At 41.8% G+C, this 20406-nt stretch overlaps 1 protein-coding gene across 1 annotated transcript; it reads right to left on the reverse strand.

Annotated features, from left to right (window-relative positions):
- Nucleotides 1-584: 584 nt before the first annotated feature.
- Nucleotides 585-20174, reverse strand: LOC139477378 (coiled-coil domain-containing protein 74B-like). The gene is made up of 8 exons (XM_071259940.1): nucleotides 20002-20174; nucleotides 16653-17042; nucleotides 7437-7532; nucleotides 6354-6410; nucleotides 4745-4883; nucleotides 3902-4091; nucleotides 2853-3031; nucleotides 585-1245 (listed from the first exon to the last, which is right to left on the reverse strand). Exons 2-8 carry the CDS (start codon nucleotides 16984-16986, stop codon nucleotides 1107-1109), a joined length of 1134 nt encoding a protein of 377 aa, XP_071116041.1. The 5' UTR covers nucleotides 16987-17042; nucleotides 20002-20174; the 3' UTR covers nucleotides 585-1106.
- Between the last annotated feature and the right edge of the window lie 232 nt (nucleotides 20175-20406).

A 20406-nucleotide genomic window follows, 5' to 3' on the forward strand; every position in this document is an offset into this window, starting at 1 on the left:
GACCTTTGTTTGACCTGTGCATGACCTTTGTTTGACCTGTGCATGACCTTTGTTTGAATGCTACGACAGCCACAAGGCACTGGCCCATGTTGTACATATTGTCAGGGGAGAAACTTTGTCGTTTGTGAGACGAAAGCTGAGCTCTCATTGGTATGATCACTCGGTGGCTTCGATCCCACTGGAACCGGGCCGCTTGATTCGCTGGTTTAAAATAGCAACAACACCGCAAAACATTTAATATATTCATGGGTGATGGAGCAACATTGTGTAAACAAACCTGTGAAGCACATCTTCCCGAGGCGAGTGAGTTAACTGACTATAAAAGTCCAGTTTCCACCCTTGCCAAACTAGGCTGGTATTATGGAGTTACATGTTGGCCGGACTAACGAGTCTATGCATAGTCAAATCAAAATCGCGAACTGAAATCGAAATCTGGTTCGTAAACTGTCATGCAGATTTCAATCGATTGCAGTATTTGCAAAGCATGTGCGCCGCCAACTCGTTGTCAGCATTATTCCAAATCTTTTCATGGTTTTAATGAATGTGCTCACGTGATTTGATGCATTTCGCGAAGAAAAACCTGTGTTAACACAATATAGATCTTGATTATCGACCAAATCGTCCTGACTGGACGCCACCATTTTGTGTGAAGCAAATGCAAGTGATACGAAAGGTGGAATCTGATTGGTCCATAGGAGAGGCTTAGAAGGGACATAACTGGTAATAGCCACTGGTGGCGCTATGATCGAGCCCAGGAATTCCAGCCTAGTTCGGCAAGGTGGAAACTGGACTTTTAAAACCAGTTAACTCTCTTGCCCTGGGAAAATGGTGGAGTATTGCCGATTAGGTTACTTGAGTAGAATAAGTAGCTTGTGAACAGAAAGAAAAAAATATTACCTCACAAACCTCCTGTCTAGTTTAGGATGGCCATCTGTGAGACACACAACCCATTAAACCTGCCAGTAAGTATCACAACCCTCATAATTCAAGCCTTTGATGTATATATTGTCACAAAACAGAAATGGGAAACAATAACTCGTTACTGACATACTTCAACCTATGTGCCCTGTATATATATGAACTTGGAACTGGCGCCACCAGTAAAACTACGGTAACACTTCATTCCTCATTCTTGCTTTCTGCAGGATCTGGGTGCGTTTCCTCCTCTCCATTGCCCGGTTGCTGACCGTCTGCTTGAGAGCAGGAAGGGTGACATTGTCTCGCTGAATGTACGCTATGTCTGGCCTGGAACATCAAAACATGTAGGAGTGAGTGAGTATGGTTTAACGCCGCTTTTAGCAATATTCCAGCAATATCACGGCGGGGGGACACCTTAAATGGGCTTCACACAGTGTACCCATGTTGGGAATCGAACCCGGGTCTTCGGCGTGACGAGCGAACGCTTTAACCACTAGGCTACCCGACCGCCCCAAAACATGTAGGATGAAAAAGGTACATTTGCTGTTGCTGTTTTTCTACCAATCTCATTAAAATCAAATCTTAGTTCTCGCTACCGCCTTAACAAAGATCTGAGGACATCCCATTACGGGTCACCGACCTTGCGCGAACTTTGACCGACCAATGGAATGACCAATCAGAAGGCAGATTTCTCGTGCTTTACGGCACCAATTTCAAATTGGGGACTTCGCTTTGAAACATATTTTGACATATCTCGATTACAAATTTGAAACCAGAGCAAAAGAACATTCTGGAATGGTTAATAGATGGTCTAGATTGCATGGATTCAGTCGTTAACCCGTAACTATCGTTCAGAATATCCCGTGTTAATGTTTCCGAGGTTGTATGATTAGAAATCACATTCCGACAGTCACTTTCATGATCTGGTAAGTGACGCTCTGATTGGTCGGATGAAACGTCGTTCTCACGGGACCCCTATGGGATGTCTTCCGATCTCTGTTTAGCGGTAGCGAGAACTAAGGTCTGATTTTAATGAGATTGATTTTCTACCAAACAAGTCTGGTCATGATATATGCTTGTAAGTGAGTATTGTTTTACATCGCTTTTAGCAATATTCCAGCAATATCACGGCGGTCGGGAGAGCGGTGGGGGGCACCAGAAATTGGCTTTACACATTGTACCTCATGGTATATGCAAGATCTAAATATGTTTTGCCAGGGCAATGCTGAAAAAGAGTCCCAATTCGACATTTTGAGACATCTCCTGAGACCTACAGTGGGTACCTGGGTAGGGTCGGGTAATATGGGGGGCTTGTACCCGGTAGTAAATATGGACTTGTCCCAGCCCTTATTTCCACCATTAAATTCAGTTTTATTTATTACACTTGACATCAATTTTTAACAGTTGCAGAGGATGCATAAAGGATGGACCATTTGATATTCAGGGGTATGTGGGTGGAATTTTGTATTGAGATTAGAAAAAATTTCAGCTTCAGCTACAAAAGCAGATTAAAAAACACCTTGCAAATTTGTCATTTTTGTGGCAGGCAATTATATTTATCAAAGGTCTGAAGCACAATTATTTTTAACAAGAATTCCTTTTTTCTCAATAAAATCCTAGCCAGCCCCCCTCCCCTCCTCTCCCACCAGAATATCAAATGGTCCGTATCAAAGGGACACAACTCTCAGTGATCTGTCTTACATCCTGAATTATTCCTGGGTCAGCTGGATTTGTGGGATATAAATAAACTTTCTATTTAAAAAAAACCTCTCATTAAGGTAATGTGTGAGTTAAGTTTAACGCCACTTTTAACAGTATTCCAGTTATATCACAGCGTGTCAGCGAGGAAAGCCCAAAGTGATGCAGGTCTCAGACGTTTACCACCCTGGTGAAACTCACAAGTAACAATGCTATAGTGACGATATACAACTTACAGTTTTCTGGTTGGGTGTTTGAGAGGTATCCTAGGTAACGCTGACTTGCTGTGTGAGTCAGGGCCACTCCCGTCTTTCATGTCATCTTCTGCAATGTAGGCTTTGGCAAGAAGGTAGGCATCGGGAGTCCACTTATGTGAATACAGAACATCACGGAGGTCAGACTTCAAACTCTCCAGCTGTAACAAAACAGACATGCGTGTAAAAAATAACAGCAGCCTTAGAAATTCATTCTTTTTACAGACTAGCCGAAGGGACTAGTGAAAACCTTATTTCACACGTCCTCAATGTTTGTAGCTAGACCTGTAAAATAAAAGAATTGGTTCTCAGGCAATGACTCTTGAAAATAAAGTACGGGCGGGCAGTGTTTTTTTTTCTGCTTGTTCAAACTAGGTGAGGTGAAATTGGGTTTAACGTCGCGTCCAAGATTATTGCACTTATATAGCGACCTGCATATGTGTGTGTGTGTGTGTGTGTGTGTGTGTGTGTGTGTGTGTGTGTGTGTGTGTGTGTGTGTGTGTGTGTGTTTGTGTGTGTGTGTGTGTGTGTGTGTGTTTGTGTGTGTGTGTGTGTGTGTTTGTGTGTGTGTGTGTGTGTGTGTGTGGCTGCTTTTACTAGTCCGGACTGATGCCGATTTATAGTGCTAGCTCACTGAGATACCATGCCACAGTTTCACATGAATACCCCACTCAGACACAGTATACTGACTCCGAGCCGACCAGTCCTTGTTTTAGCCCCTTAATGCCGAGCGCCAGACAGGGTAACAACAAGTACCATCTTTTAACGTATCTTGGCATGACATGGCCGGGGAACGAACCCCAGACCTTCCGCTCTCCGGGCAGACACTCTACCACTAGACCACGGAGGCGGTCTTCTTCATACTAGTATGTAACCAAATAAACAAGCAAGTATAAACAAGCATACAAACTCCTATTGCCGCCATGAGTAAAGCAGTGCCCATGTAAAGGGAAGTAACTGCATGCTTTAATCAAGGACAACCACTCCAAACACAGAGAAAAGAATAGGGATAACAATGAAGGTTAACCTGCCTCATGTGCTTGTTGTTCATTCTGCTGCTGTAGGTGACGAATAACACCATGACTCTCTGCCAAGGTCAGAGGTCGTGACCCCTTCTGTAAGAGGTTGATGGAGGGGGCAGCGGGTTCCCCCAACTGGGAGCCGGACCCAACCTCCCCACCCTGACTCAGTTGGGCCTTCATGCTCTCCACCGCTGCTTGCCTGAAACAGATTGTTACATTTAGACCTTGAGCATTATTTTCCTGGCTTCCAGACAAAAGTTGTTTCAGGAATTTATCTAGAATTTTGGCAGGCAAATGTTTGGAAAAAAAGTTATTTCATTCTAATTTGAGATTTAAAAGTCTTATTTGCGAAAGCGTTTTTACTTCGCATTTAAAACTTTACTGAGGTAAAATTAAGCCTCTTCCTTTTTATTGGTTCGGTCATAATTTGAATACAATTCACCTTGACCAAACCATCACATTTTTACTCAAACTTGCTGCAGAATCACGAATGTAAATCAGCCTGAGCAGGTCCATATATATCCCTGAGGTTGCCAGAATTCCATGCAAGTTAAGGAGATTCACTCTTGACTATCATGGACTCGATTTAACTATATGTGTATAAAACATTTACAAGTGTGACCTATTATTGAAACATGCAACCTAATATTTATGTGTACATGCACCAAGTGCTATTTAACATTTTAAAACTTGTCTCTCACTTGTCCACACTTGATGTTTTGATAAATTTCCATGTTTCGACTAGGCACAAAACCTGTTTCTATCTGCACATTGACTTAGCACAAAGCCTGTTTTTATCAGCACATTTTTTGACTTAGCACAAAGCCTGTTTCTATCGGCACATTGACTTACTGCCTCTTGCGCTGCTCCTCTGACTGTTCCAGCACCTGGGTGAGATACGTGTTCCGGTTCCTTGTCTCCCGCAGCGCGTGCTTCAGCTCCTTGATCTCCTCCTCCAGGAACACAACCTTGATCTCATCTAGCTTCTCCTCTGTAACACAAGGGCCCGCAGTGTGAGGGCAATGTAACACAAGGGCCGGCAGGGTGAGGGCAATGTCACACAAGGGCAGCAGTGTGAGGGCAATGTGACACAAGGGCCATCAGTGTGAGGGCAATGTAACACAAGGGCCCGCAGTGGGAGGGCAATGTAACACAAGGGCCATCAGTGTGAGGGCAATGTAACACAAGGGTCGGCAGGGTGAGGGCAATGTAACACAAGGGCCAGCAGTGTGAGGGCAATGTCACACAAGGGCCGGCAGGGTGAGGGCAATGTAACACAAGGTCAGCAGTGTGAGGGCAATGTAACACAAGGGTCGGCAGTGGGAGGGCAATGTAACACAAGGGCCGGCAGTGTGAAGGCAATGTAACACAAGGGCAGGCAGTGTAAGGGCAATGTAACACAAGGGTCGGCAGGGTGAGGGCAATGTAACACAAGGGCAGGCAGTGTAAAGGCAATGTGACACAAGGGTCGGCAGTGGGAGGGCAATGTAACACAAGGGCCGGCAGTGTGAGGGCAATGTAACACAAGGGCAGGCAGTGTCAGGGCAATGTGACACAAGGGTCGGCAGGGTGAGGGCAATGTAACACAAGGGTCGGCAGGGTGAGGGCAATGTAACACAAGGGCTGGCAGTGGGAGGGCAATGTAACACAAGGGTCAGCAGGGTGGGGGCAATGTTACACAAGGGCAGCAGTGTGAGGGCAATGTAACACAAGGGCCAGCACTGTGAGGGCAATGTAACACAAGGGCCAGCAGTGTGAGGGCAATGTGACACAAGGGCCGGCAGGGTGAGGGCAATGTAACACAAGGGTCGGCAGTGTGAGGGCAATGTGACACAAGGGCCAGCAGTGTGAGGGCAATGTAACACAAGGGCCGGCAGTGGGAGGGCAATGTAACACAAGGGCCATCAGTGTGAGGGCAATGTCACACAAGGGCCATCAGTGTGTGGGTAATGTAACACAAGGGCCGGCAGTGGGAGGGCAATGTAACACAAGGGCCAGCAGTGGGAGGGCAATGTGACACAAGGGCCGTCAGTGTGAGGGCAATGTGACACAAGGGCCAGCAGTGTGAGGGCAATGTAACACAAGGGTCGGCAGTGTGAGGGCAATGTGACACAAGGGCCGTCAGTGTGAGGGTAATGTGACACAAGGGCCAGCAGGGTGAGGGCAATGTAACACAAGGGCCAGCAGTAGGAGGGCAATGTAACACAAGGGCTGGCAGTATGAAGGCAATGTAACACAAGGACCGTCAATGGTTACCAATTTGAGCAAACACCACTATATTATATTATGTGTGACAAGAGTGGAAATATTCAGTGCTGGTGACATGCAATATGGCGCGAATAAGTGGAACTGCTTCTATAGAATACATATATATGAAATGTTTATTAAGAACTTAGAAATATCTTATCTCTATACAGTGCAGCTGCACAATGTAACTGTGAACCCACGGACGTGCACCTACCTCTCGATCTGACTGATTCCTCTTCCATCTTCGACTGGAGAGAATCGGAGGAAGAATCTGAGACACAAATGTAGAGTTGTAGTCACAGACCTTCACAAGTCATGGTGAATACGAACTATCCTCATAAATCATGTGTCTTATTACATGCTTCATGGGACCCCGACCCCAGATAGCACTTAAGTTGTATCAGTATCATGAGGGGTATATGTGGTTTTATGAGTTCCATGTTTTATTCCACCTGGACATGTTTCAATTTGTCATTGTAAAAGAGTGAGTGAGTGAGTTACGTTTTACGCTGCTTTTAGCAATATTCCAGCAATATCATGGCAGGGGACACTATGAATGGGCGTCACACATTGTACCCATGTCGGAAATCGAAACCGGGTCCTCGGTGTGATGAGCAAACGCTTTAACCACTAGGCTACCCGACCGTCCCTCATTGTAAAAGAAATAAAACATATAGAAAAAAGCTGTTCAACTGAGCTTGTGCTGTGTCACATGACTTCTATTGACTCGTAAGCAACATGAAGCATGTTATCTTCAAGGTGGGGAATAAGGCATTTATTGTCCTGCTAAAAAATGTACCCTCCCAGGCAGAATTCGTAATATTTTATCAAAATCACATGAACAATCAGATCTCAACATTTTGACATGGAGCTTTCTTCCCCAGACTTGCTCAAGTTAGGAAGTCAAAAGATTATTCATATTTTTATTTCTCCAAACCGACAAATGTTATTTTTTTAATCTCATAAAAAATAAGTCTTTTAATTCTATAATTATTTAGGCCACTGATCCCATATTTTCAAAATGGCAAACAAAATGATTTAAAGTGACCTTATGATTTTGCCGAAATAAATGGTAATGTGATTTTTCTTATTGGTTGAGAAAAAAATCAGTGAGTGGTACAGTCACAAAAACCTTGAGGGCGCAACCAAGAAATTAGAAACAGAAGGCTTAGTAAGTGGATTTCAACATTCCACATGCCCTTTGAAAGATTTGCTACCAAGTTTCAGTACAAGTCTTCTGAAGTGCTGCTGCAGTGCAAATGTAAGTATAATGTACACACGCCATGGAGAAACGTACCTTTGTCCAGATTATTTCCTTCTTTTACTTCTGTCTTCTTTTCACTTCTTGAGGGCCTGCTCTGCTTCTGGCTCATGATAATACGGAACTGGAGATCTGGAAGTGGAGTTGGATGATCAGTGTGTTGCATGGACAATGTCACTGATTTCACATACCGTATTCGACGTAAAAAGCGCCCCGCTCTAATAAGTGCCCACAGCAATATTTGCTAATATATTGGCAAGTGAACAATCCCAATTAGCACCCCTTCCGACTGATTAATGCACACAAGACTTATTTATTCGCGTATGATACACACTCGTGCGTTATATGCACACTTAATTATGGGCAATTAAATTCTGGGAAAATATATCTGTCGTTTACATAAACATTTCAGGCTGTCAGCATAAACCACAAAATTTATCTTTCAACTTTTTTTTTCACCAAAATAATATCCTAATTTTGAGAGCGCTTACGTCAAATACAACAATTGGTTTAAACAGATTTATTTTCACAAAAGTGTGAAAATAGAAAGGTAAACAAGCGAAGCGCTTATGTTAATACTGCTCAATTACACATAGGACATATTACAATAAATACATCAATGAAGGTTAGATTAACAAATGAACTGTACATGCCAAGGTAGATGTGTATATATAATAAATCTATTTGTTTATATTAAACAATTCATTTAACTGAAAATTTGCCTGTTTGTAATATGAAGTTTTGAATAGAATCTAATATTAGGATTTGCTCTTCCTTACTCAATTCGTATTTCGTATTTCATATAATTGTCTACAGCTTTTCGTGTTAGTTACACAGGCAGTTATCATTGTTGACTTATCTATTGATAAGAATTGATTTCAATAATGTTTTGTATTTATGGAGGTATATGGCTACGCTATCATGACGTCATTTCTGGAGATTCGAACATGTGCTCGCAACTTGATGACGTCATAAATAGGACAACGGAAAATTGTGAGAATACCAAACTTTAACCACCTGTACATAACATGCAGTTGTCTGACATTTCCGCGGTCGGATTGTATTCAGGGAGTCATCATTATTTAAATACGGGTAAATGTTTTGACATCCTTAAAAAGGCTGTACAAAATGTTGATATCTCATATAAGAAATTAACGACGAGTGGGAGTTGTTAATCGTAAAATAAAACATTGCAGGCTGCGCCCCTCATGGTTTATTCTCCCTGCAGTGTTATATTGTAAGATAAACAGCTCCCACTCATCTTTTATAACTTATATAAACAGCAAACCCTGCATAAACTCCGCTCTGCAATGTAACATCCACCATTTACAGATTCCTGAGTGAATTGACAGTTTTGCTGACATTTCTCTGTGTAGACACAGCCAAAGTTTAGACTGATTTCTTTACTTAATTTAACAGTCAGGGGGACTTCTTGAAAATGGGGATTTTCAATTCCAACCACAAAATCTGATTTTTTGTGACTTAGGCAAATTTAAACCCATTAAATCACTTTGCATGCCTGTGTACTGGTGGCAATGATCCATGCGCACTTTATTGATTCCAGGCTACTGTGTGTTCTTTCAAAATGAAATAAATACAATCACCTAGAATAGATATAACTATTTATAAAATGAGTGCGTGCTGTGATAGCAAAGAGAACATAAAATATTTAAAACAGGTCTGAAATGATCCACTGGAATTCCAACACAGAGTTATAGAAAGAGGTCACCCTGACTGTTTTAAAAGTTAACTTTCAAATAAGGAAATATCCTCCTCTATAAATAGGGAGACCATGTCCAACTCTATTACATCATCACTGGCACAGTTATTGGAATTCAAGTTAAGTTTGACGTATTTCACAAGTCACAGAACCCACATTTTCAGCTGAGGGGTTGGGAGTGGGTGGAGGGTGGGGGTTGTGAGTGGGTGGAAGCCGGGGGATTGGGAGTGTGTGGAAGGTGGGTGGTTGGGAGTGGGTGGAAGGTGGGTGGGTGGAGGCTGTGTGGTTGTGAGTGGGTGGAGGCTGGGTGGGTGGAGGCTGTGTGGTTGGGAGTGGGTTGAGGCTGGGGGTGGAGGCTGGGGGTTAGGAGTGGGTGGAGGCTGGGGGGGGTTGGGAGTGGGTGGAGGCTGGGTGGTTGTGAGTGGGTGGAGGCTAGATGTTGGAAGTGGGTGGAGGCTGGGGGTTAGGAGTGGGTGGAAGGTGGGTGGGTGGAGGCTGGAGGTTGGAAGTGGGTGGATGAAGGGGGTTTGGGAGTGGGTGGAGGCTGAGTGGTTGGGAGTGGGTGGAGGCTTGGTGGTTGGGAGTGGGTTGAGGCTGGGGGTGGAGGCTGGGGGTTAGGAGTAGGTGGAGGCTGGGGGTTGGACGTGGGTGGATGAAGGGGGTTTGGGAGTGGGTGGAGGCTGTGTGGTTGGGAGTGGGTTGAGGCTGGGGGTGGTGGCTGGGGGTTAGGAGAGGGTGGAAGCTGAGTGGTTGGGAGTGGGTGGAGGCTTGGTGGTTGGGAGTGGGTTGAGGCTGGGGGTGAAGGCTGGGGGTTAGGAGTGGGTGGAGGCTGGGTGGTTGTGAGTGGGTGGAGGCTGTGTGGTTGTGAGTGGGTTGAGGCTGGGGGTGGAGGCTGGGGGTTAGGAGTGGGTGGAGGCTGGGTGGTTGGGAGTGGATGGAGGCTGGGTGGTTGTGAGTGGGTTGAGGCTGGGGGTGGAGGCTGGGTGGTTGTGAGTGGGTTGAGGCTGGGGGTGGAGGCTGGGGGTTAGGAGTGGGTGGAGGCTGGGTGGTTGGGAGTGGATGGAGGCTGGGTGGTTGTGAGTGGGTTGAGGCTGGGGGTGGAGGCTGGGTGGACGGGAGTGGGTGGAGGCTGGGTGGTTGTGAGTGGGTTGAGGCTGGGGGTGGAGGCTGGGTGGTTGTGAGTGGGTTGAGGCTGGGGGTGGAGGCTGGGTGGTTGGGAGTGGGTTGAGGCTGGGGGTGGAGGCTGGGGGTTAGGAGTGGGTGGAGGCTGGGTGGTTGGGAGTGGATGGAGGCTGGGTGGTTGTGAGTGGGTTGAGGCTGGGGGTGGAGGCTGGGTGGACGGGAGTGGGTGGAGGCTGGGGGTGAAGGCTGGGTGGGTGGAGGCTGGGGGAATGGGGGTGGGTGGAGGCTGGGGGAATGGGGGTGGTGAAAAACAATCATAATCACAATGGGAGACTTGCCATAACTGCGTGAATTATGACACTGAGCCAGTTTACACCACAGATCATGTTCCCTGTTAATAACATGGAGACAAGGTGAAGCTGCAGAGGATTAAATAAACAGCCATAGTCAGTGAACATGGGATCCATAACAATAACACACTACTCCCATCGCTGTTCAAACATATCCAGTTGCATCAGTGATACGGTCTTAATGTCCTCTGTACATAAACTTTCTGTACGCGTTGACTAAGATGCAATTACCTATTCACCGCAATATATGCCCTGTGAACTTAGAAAACTGACAGAGCTTAAAGGGGCGCGTATGAAAACCATACACACCCAGCTGAATTTGTTTTTGGAGATTGAGCGGTTGGACAAATTTGGTTCAAATGTTGTTGAAACACTAACCCTTGTTGATTTTGGGTACTAAGCAATCATATACCCCTTCTAAACTGCTGTTTAAAACTTCTGTAATACACACAAGAAAATACGCACTGTCATATAAATTCTCAAGCTTAGTTCAGAGTGCTTTTAAATATTACTGGTGTACAAGTTGGCCAGAGGGTTGTTTAATACAGTGAATATAGCGCTCCATAGAATTTATTGCCTCCACTTAAGGATAAGCGATAGCTCCTCTTTTCGTCTCAGACGAACTGCTTAGTTGACCCTCCGCAGTGCACACAGGTGCTGGACCCGTGAAGATCCGGGGTACAATAGGTCTTCAGCAACCCATGCTTGCCAGAAGAGGCGAATATGCTTGTCGTAAGAGGCGACTTACAGGATCGGGTGGTCAGGCTCGCTGACTTGGTTGATGCATGTCATCATATCCCAATTGCGTGGATCGATGCTCATGATGTCAATCACTGGATTGTCTGGTCAAGACTCGATTATTTACAGACCGCCGTCATATAGCTGGAATATTGCTGAGTGCGGCGTTAAACAACAAACAAAACAAACCCAACTGGTGCTGGGATTTATTTAGACCCCCTCAACATTGACAACTGATGTGCCATCTTCCCGAGGCAAGGGAGTTAACTGACTATAAAAGTATAGTTTCCACCCTTGCCGAACTAGGCTGGAATTATGCAGATATACTTTGGCTGGACTAACAAGACCGTGTATGCATAGTCCAGTCAAAATCGTGAAACGAAATCAAAATCTGATTAATAAGCTGCTGTGCCGATTTCGGTCAACTCAGCGTCAACAGATATTTTCAAAATCTTGTCATGTTTTTAATCAAGTGCTCACGTGATTAAATGCAATTCGCGAAGTAGGACCCGTTTATTACACTATAGATCTTGATTATCGATCAGATCGTCTTGACTGGGTGCCGTCATTTTGTTTGAAGCAAATGCAACTGATACGAGCGGTGGAATCTTATTGGTCAATAGGAGGGACATAGAAGGGACATAATTCGTCTTAGCGACTGGTGGCGCTTGGATTAAGCCAAGAAATTCCAGCCTAGTTTGGCAAGGGTGGAAACTGGACTTTTAGAGTCAGTTAACTCCCTTGCCTTGCGAAGATACTAATGTGATGACATGGTCGAGGAAGAGGTTAACGCTTAATTTTACATTACTGTAATGTTAAATACTGTAAATCTGGAAATTAATGCGTCTCCAAATTATTATGACTGCTGACCACTAGTAAAAAATGTGACTCAATATCAATGCGACTCCCCACCCCATCTCCAGTGGATTGACACATATCCTTACCATTATCAATTATCAAACAGAAAGTAGGCCTGCTTATTAGCGCTGAGTAGAGCAATAAACAATGTTTTCCTACAAACAACACACAGTTTATATGTTTACTCTGTTGACTTGCATTAAGGAAGTTCAAAGGCAATAAAATACTTGAACCAACAACAGTTCACTGATCATGCTGAGTGGTATGCAGAGGTGTCAACAAGCTTGACACGAGTGGGTAGAACTCTTGACCCCAGGACTGCTAACTCACCAGATGAACATTGTGTAATTCCTATTCTTTGAATGACATTATTATATATACTTGTTACAACTGCTGCTCAATAAACCATGTTTGTGTTTATATTCAAGTTGGTATTTCCGCTATCCAAAGTGTGCTGTGACGCCGTCTTATTGTTGATAGTCATTTGGAGACATAAATCCGAAGTTAATTAATGCGAGCAAAGACCACTCGCATTTTTCGCATTTCATTCACGCTTGTGTTACTTTCAAGATTTACAGTACCTATGTGATTAAGAAAACAAGAAAGAAGTGAGCAAAGCTCCCCCGTTATCCCCGCTGGTCAACAACAAATAGTAAATAGTTTGTTAATTAATGAAATATACCTGTTGCTTTAAGTCAGAGGAACTGCCCTTTCCTTAGTAACCCCATGAGGATGCATTATGTTTGAAATGAACACGTCTTTGCAAATATATTTCAATCTAGTGTGGGATAATCAATGCTTAGCACAACATACATTCTTGATGTTTCTTAATGTGTCCATGGAAACGACAAAAATAAAAAAATTCAGAATCTTCAAACTAGCAAAAGGCACAAATACTCATTGTGGTTAATGTGTGTAGAAAGTTTGGTGAAGCTAGAGTGCATAGTTAAAAAGATATAGGCCGTACAAAACACCCACCCTAAAAGTTTAAGTTTCTTAATGTTTCCATGGAAACGGCAAAAATTAAAAAGTTCAGAATCTTCAAACTAGCAAAAGGCACAAGTACTCATTGTGGTAAATGTGTGTAGCAAGTTTGGGTAAGCTAGGGTGCATGGTTAAAAAGTTATGGGCCGTACAAAAGCTTGGACGGACGGACGGACGGAAGGACGGAGAGACGGAACGCTTTATACCCCCGATTTACTTCGTAAACGGGGGTAAAATAAGAACTAAACTAAAAAAATCCCTATCTTTAACAAAGCAGCAATGTTTGTTCCCAGTGTGCCTGTCAAGTGCACTTTATATCCAATCCTAGATACACCTCTGCACTGATCATGAATAGAAACTATTGATTTCATCGAAAAACAACAACTGGCTATAGTGGACAACGGGGTAATGGCACATATGAGTTGTTATGAGCAATCATGAATTATTGATAACTCAACCACAGCTTCTGACAGCCTGACCTCATTCAAGGGAACATTATCTGTGTACATTAATATAGGTACACAGATTGGAAGATCAGACACTGACTCTTTCACCCATGCAGGTAGTGTATGGGAGTGAATTATTTATGCTTGGCAGATGCTGAATGTGAATATCAGATAAACCTCACTACACTTGATTCAGATGTGCTGTTAATGTGTGTATCAACAGAGATTACTTATAAACCATGATAAACTCAGATGACCATGGTTTCAAGCTGATTTTCAAAATGGCTGCCAGTAGCCATGTTTGATTTTGGAGCAAAATTAAGTAAACATAATTAACTTTGTGAATATTTGATTCTATATTAGGTTATAGTTAGAATCACATCCAATGTGCCATCTATCCATTATGTCAACTCTCATGACTCTTTTGAGGCCATCCCTATTATTAGGAGAATGTTCTGAATCAAATAGCTGTAGCAAAGTTTGCAAAAGTTAAAAAGTAAAAAGTAAACGAAAGGATGAGGTGTCATTGAAATTTAAATATTCACATATCGACTCAAAAGAATCATGATATATTGATCAATTATAAAATTAATTATTCTAAATGTGCATAGATAAAAATTATCTGACAGGTAAATTTTTAAAATTGAATTTTCTATGTTGTCCATCTTTACCGTGGTAATCTTCATAAATGTCTGGCAGTGACTATTTAATTTAGTATCAATATTCATAATTTTGTATTGATACAGTTATAATTGACATTAAGATTTTATTGATACCTGAATATTGCCATATTTGATGACATATCCAACAAAACGATACTCTGTTTAATTTGAAATACACTTTCGTAAACTATCTTTCTGAAATATTTGCTGAAAATTCCTAAACATGAATCAGCACAATCTCATTAAAATCAGATCTTAGTTCTCACTATCGCTAAACAAAGATCTGAAGATATCCCATTAATGGTCACGTCAGAACGACCTTTCATCCAACCAATCAGAACATCGCTTACCAGATCATGAAAGTGACAGTCAGAGTGTGTTTTCTAATCATGCAACCGCAAAATATTTATTTATTCCGAACGACAGTTACAGGTTTTATGATTATATCCATACAATCTGGGCCATCTGTAAGCCATATTCTTCTTATCAAATTTAATTTTTTTAATCGAGAATACGTCAAAATATGTTTCAAAGCGTAGAAGCCAGTTTGAAACTAGTGTAGTAAAGCTCGAGAAAGCTGCCTTCTGATTGGCTAATGTCGATTTCTTGTCAGTCATTTCATTTGTTGGTCAAAATTTGCGAAAGGTCATTCTGAAAGCGAAAACTAAGATCTGATTTTAATGAGATTGGAATCGGCAAGATTAGGAAATTATTACCTCGGATTGAACCTGGTAACAGATCAATTCTTTTATCATGTAACGGGTTGGTTTCTCGGCTTTAACAACAAACACACACACAAACACTCACATAAACACACACACACATAAAAACAAAATAAAACTTGGCAATGTCTTTGCTCAGTTCTGGATAGCATGTATGTTTGTGAACTTAACACCAGGAGGCAATGTCTCATAGCAACATTTGTTCATGATTTGCATTCAATTTGATATTTGAAAATAAGCATTAAAGCCTCTTTGTCTTTATTGGTCCTGCTATCAGTGAAATGCAAGTCACCTCTCAAAAGTCATAACATTAGTTATGACAATAAAAAATATGAATTATTAATTCCAATTTGGGAATATACACAGACATTTGCTGCAGAAATGGTGCTGAATATAGGCCTCTGAGCAGGTCTAGTAGACTAACATCTACTCTCTGAAATGAACATATCTTACAGAAAAAAAGAAAGTTGTCAAATCATTTTTAAAAAAATTTCAAAGGAGCCCAGAGACTGTCTTAAACATTATAGACTTGCATGGGCCGTATTGGATATATTTGTATCAGGGTCTGTTTGTCAGACTAGATAGATTGTTCCACTGTTCCAGGAAAATGACAGTGACAAATTGGCTTCACAAATTGTACCCATGTGTGGAATAGAACCCAGGGCTTCGGTGTAGGGTCTGATGGTTTATAAATGGGAATTGAATTCTCATTAATATGTCAAAATGTACCAATTTGATTCATCGAGGGACGCATAAAAAAACACATGTTGGTTGGTTTGTTGTTTAACGCCGCACTCAGCAATATTCCAGTTATATGACGGCGGTCTGTAAATACTGTATTCGACGTAATAAGCGCCCAGGGCGGTCTCAAAATTAGAAATAGGGGGCTCTTATTAGAATATTATTTTGGTGAAAAAAAACAGAGTTGAAAGATACATTTCGTGGTTTATTGTGACAGCCTGAAATGTTTATGTACGACAGATATAATTTTTCCAGAATTTGATTGCTCATAATTAAGGGTGCATATGACACACGAGTGTGTATTATACGCGAATAAAAAAGTCTTGTGTACATTGATCAATCGGAAGGGGTGCCAGTTGGGATTGTTCACTAGCCAATATATCAGCAAATATCGCCGTGGGCGCTTATTAGAGCGGGGCGCTTATTACGTCGAATACGGTAATCGAGTCTTGACCAGACAATCCAGTGATTGACATCATGAGAATCGATCCATTAATTGGGATACGATGACATGCAGAATATCAGCCTCTGAGCAGGTCTACATAAATTCTGCACAGTCCACAAGTCTAGAGAGGAGCTGGTTCTGTGCATGGTTTAGAAGACTATAGCCCATTGCCTTTAGTGCCATGCATCGGTCAGAAAGGATATACCATATTCAACGCAATAAGTGCCCCGCTGTAATAAGCGCCCACGGCAATATTTGCTAATATTAATCAATGTACACAAGACTTACTTATTTGTGTATAATATGCACTCATGTGTTATATGCACACTTAATTATGGGCAATTAAATTATGAAAAAATATATCTGTCGTACATAAACATTTCAGGCTGTCAGCATAAACCATGAAATTTATCTTTCAACTCTGTTTTGGGGTGGGGTGGGGTGGGGGGTCATCTTATTCCTACCTTTATTTTCCCTCTTTAAGGCATCGATTTCTTCATGTAAGCTCCTTAGCACCTCTTGATGTTGTCGTTTAAGAAAAACCAAACTCCTCTCCAGATACTGTGCCCGCTGTGCCGGGTTCAGCTGTTCGTTCATCTCCAGACTCCCGTCCTCCTCCTCTGTATCCCGCTTCATCTCCATGTTCGGTTGCATTTTGTCTTTGACAAACGGCTTTGGGTATCTGGCTTTATCCAGCGTGTTGACCCTGGACCACTGGGGGTAATTGTTCATGAGATGGGGGTAGTGGGTCATGGCAAGGTCGTTCACCTTCTCCTGCACGAATCCCTGCTTCAACATCCTGGCTTGTAGGAAGTAATGCTTGGATAAATGGGGTTCTCTATATATCACCTCATCTGGAAATAGAAAGAAGAATAAAAATATTTGCATGGAATAGATGTACTTGTAGATATGCAAACAAATTTCACTTGTCCACTGACAAATATTTCCTCAGTCATTGAAATATTTCTTGATGCTCAATCTTCAACATCAGGGATAGTGAGTGAGTGAGTGAGTTGGGTTTAACACCGCTTTTAACAGTATTCCAGTTATATCGTGGCGTGTCAGCTTAATGTGGGAGGAAATCCCGAAATGATGCATGTCTCAGACGTTTACCACTTTGGTGAAACCCACGAGTATGGTGCTGACAAACCTAGAAACATAACTGGGGCGAACCGGGATTCGAACCCACAATCATAGGTTTCTGGTGTGCCCAAGGGACTCAACTCTGCACAGCGAATCACGGCGCCTAAGACGACTGGGCCACCCGTACCCCTATCAGGGATAGAGATGTTGGTTCTTAAGTCTGCCACAGGGCATTCGTTAAGATGTTTAGGTGCGCCCATTGGAATTAAAGTTTGTCAACTAGAATAATTTTGACCCATCATCAATCTCATCTTCTCGAGGCAAGAGTGGCCACTAGCCTTTTTTAACAGAGTCCTGTTTCCACTCTGACCACATCAAACCCACTTTCCTGTGCTAAACATGATTGGACTATCACACATATAGATAGTCCAATCAAAGAAAGTTTCACAAAATTAACATCTTAGACTGGTATACCTTCGTATGAAGTGATTTACCACTCTAAATGTCTTCGTTCACACAAATATGTCTTTTTCATCTTTTAAACCCCCCAATGATTGCCTATGTTTTTGTGTCAGGGACGAAATCACGTATGTTTTCGTTATCTGATCGACTAGGTTGGCGCCTGTGGTAGTCTCCATCTTTGTAGAGCTATAAAGATGAGAACAGCGATCTGATTGGATATCGCGTTGTCATTACAAGGGGAACAACTCGTGATCTACGCAAGGTGGAGCCAGGGATGAGTGAGTGGGTGAGTTGGGTTAAACGCCGCTGTTAACAGTATTCCAGTTATATCACGGCGTGTTGGCTTAATGTGGGAGGAAAGCCCGAAGTGATGCAGGTCTCAGATGTTTACCACTTCGGTAACACCCACGAGCGCGGGTATGGTGCTGACAAACCTAGAAACATAATCAGGGTGAACCGGGAATCAAACCCACAATCATAGGTTTCTGGCGCGCCCAAGGGACGTAACTCTGCACAGCGAAGAGTAGAAGGGTAGAAACTAGGCTTTGATATAGGCTAGTGGACACGCTTGCCTAAGGAAGATGCATCAATCTCAGCAAACGTCATTTCACCACGTCTAGATAATATAAGCAGTCATTAATTGGAAGGTTTGACCCCTTCCATTTTATACAGATTGATAATACCTGCTTCCATTTCTAAATACCTTTAATCATTTTACATAAATGAGTCGTAACTGTGCATTAAACGTGTTCACATGTACATCGTTTTCCATATCCAATGTTAAAAACTATTCTAAAAGTGCCCTTCATGCACTTAGAACTCATTTTAACTGTACTACCGTATTCGACATAATAAGCGCCCGGGTCACTCTCAAAATTATAAATAGGGGGCGTTTATCATGCTTATTAGAATATTATTTTAGTGGAAATTTCTTTCTTGATTTATGCTGACTTCCTGAAATGTTTATGTACGACAGATATATTTTTCCAGAATTTAATTGCCCATAAATAAGTGTGCATATAACACATGATTGCGTATTATACGCGAATAAATAAGTCTTGTGTACATTGATCAATCGGAAGGGGTGCTAATTGGGATTGTTCACTGGCCAATATATTAGCAAATATCGCCATGGGCGCTTATTAGAGCGGGGCCCTTATTACATCGAATACGGTATTGCTTTTTTTACCATGCCACCAGCACTAAATAGTACAAAGCATTTCAAAACCTTCCGTTCTCCTGGCAGACGCCCTACCACTACACCGCGGAGGCGGTCAACAATTAAATGAAGGATTCTGGTATAATGTTTAGTCACATTAGTAGATAGGGTCTAAAGTCATCGGAACTACCATATTCCCAAACCAAAAGCATCTGGGGACCACACACATTTTGAAAACAAAATTCATGTGTCAATTAGATCTAATAATTGCTTCCAATAACATGATATGCTTTTAAGCATTCACAAGTACTTGTAGGTTAATACAAGATTTTTTAAAAACTATGTTGGGTATGTCTTCTGCCTTGCACATAAATTTCACACATTTCTCTAAACAACCAATAGATAATAAAGAACTGCATACAATTATGATGAGGATTCACTAAAATAACAAAAGATATACATTGTAAAAGTTGAAACATGACCATAGATTAATCATGTAAATATTTAAACATTTACACCTCTTCACTGTTCAAGTCAGATACCTCTGCATATGAAACATTTTAAAGTAAACATCCACAATGGAACGAAAAAATTAATAATACATCAAATATCTTTTCTTCATATTTCATTGTATGTTGAAAGATGAAATAATGCTTAAGAACAAACAATAGCGTTGAACATAACACATAAAATACACCAGTATGCCAGCAATATTTCAGTGTAAAAAAATACTATATATATTTTAACAGATCATTATTACAACCATATTTCATAACCTAATATTACTGAGAGAAATGTCATAAACTTCCAATCCATGTTACCATTTGTTTGATATTCATTGTCATGTATATTTACTGCAATTTTTCTTTGTCTGAATTCATGTTAGAATATATATATAGATATATATAGAATCTAGTCCCATATGTTTAGTTCAACAGCAACAGAATTAAGCAATTAACTTACAAAAATACTATGCTCAGTTATGCACAAAAACAAACATCAGGATCAAACACTCACAAAAACACACACGAATTGCACTTAACAGTATATTTCTTATAGCAAAACAGTAAAAGAGTGTTTGTGTTATTGTCCATAGAAACTGTACTCACTTGTAGAATATCCCTCGGAACTATTATGCCATAACACAATTTCATTTCAAAACGTAAACAATATCACGATGCAGTTGCCATATATCATGCGGGGTTTAAGTAGATGACAACGTCCATTGTTCGACTTCAAAGAACCATTTTGTCATCTTCCCCTGTCACTGACAGTCAGCGATATTGGCAAGCAAAGGTATGTGTGGGAGCTCATTGATATGCAAATGTATGAATGACTCGTGGTTTCTATTGGACACATAATTTCGGGCACCTGTAAGGCCTAGTTCCGGATTTCAGTATTTCAATAAGTGTCATTATATCAGATAAAACTTAGAAACATTTCAAACAAACTACAGTCACTCGTCATACCTTTTCCTCAGAAGCGTTTTGAGATCGAATGAATACAATGTCCAA

Source organism: Haliotis cracherodii, unplaced genomic scaffold (genome assembly GCF_022045235.1).
Source record: "Haliotis cracherodii isolate W230 unplaced genomic scaffold, xgHalCrac1.p SCAF_33, whole genome shotgun sequence".
NCBI lineage: Eukaryota > Metazoa > Mollusca > Gastropoda > Lepetellida > Haliotidae > Haliotis > Haliotis cracherodii.

What these genes read in the sequence shown, in the direction of transcription:
- LOC139477378 (XM_071259940.1), bottom strand. Translation starts at nt 16,986, where the DNA reads ATGTTGAAGCAGGGATTCGTGCAGGAGAAGGTGAACGACCTTGCCATG. An exon ending in ATGAACAACAAGCACATGAG is followed by an intron (nt 3,032 to 3,901) that starts GCAGGTTAACCT and finishes GTTTTGTTACAG; the next exon opens with CTGGAGAGTTTGAAGTCTGA. An exon ending in AAACACCCAACCAGAAAACT is followed by an intron (nt 1,246 to 2,852) that starts GTAAGTTGTATA and finishes TTGATGTTCCAG; the next exon opens with GCCAGACATAGCGTACATTC.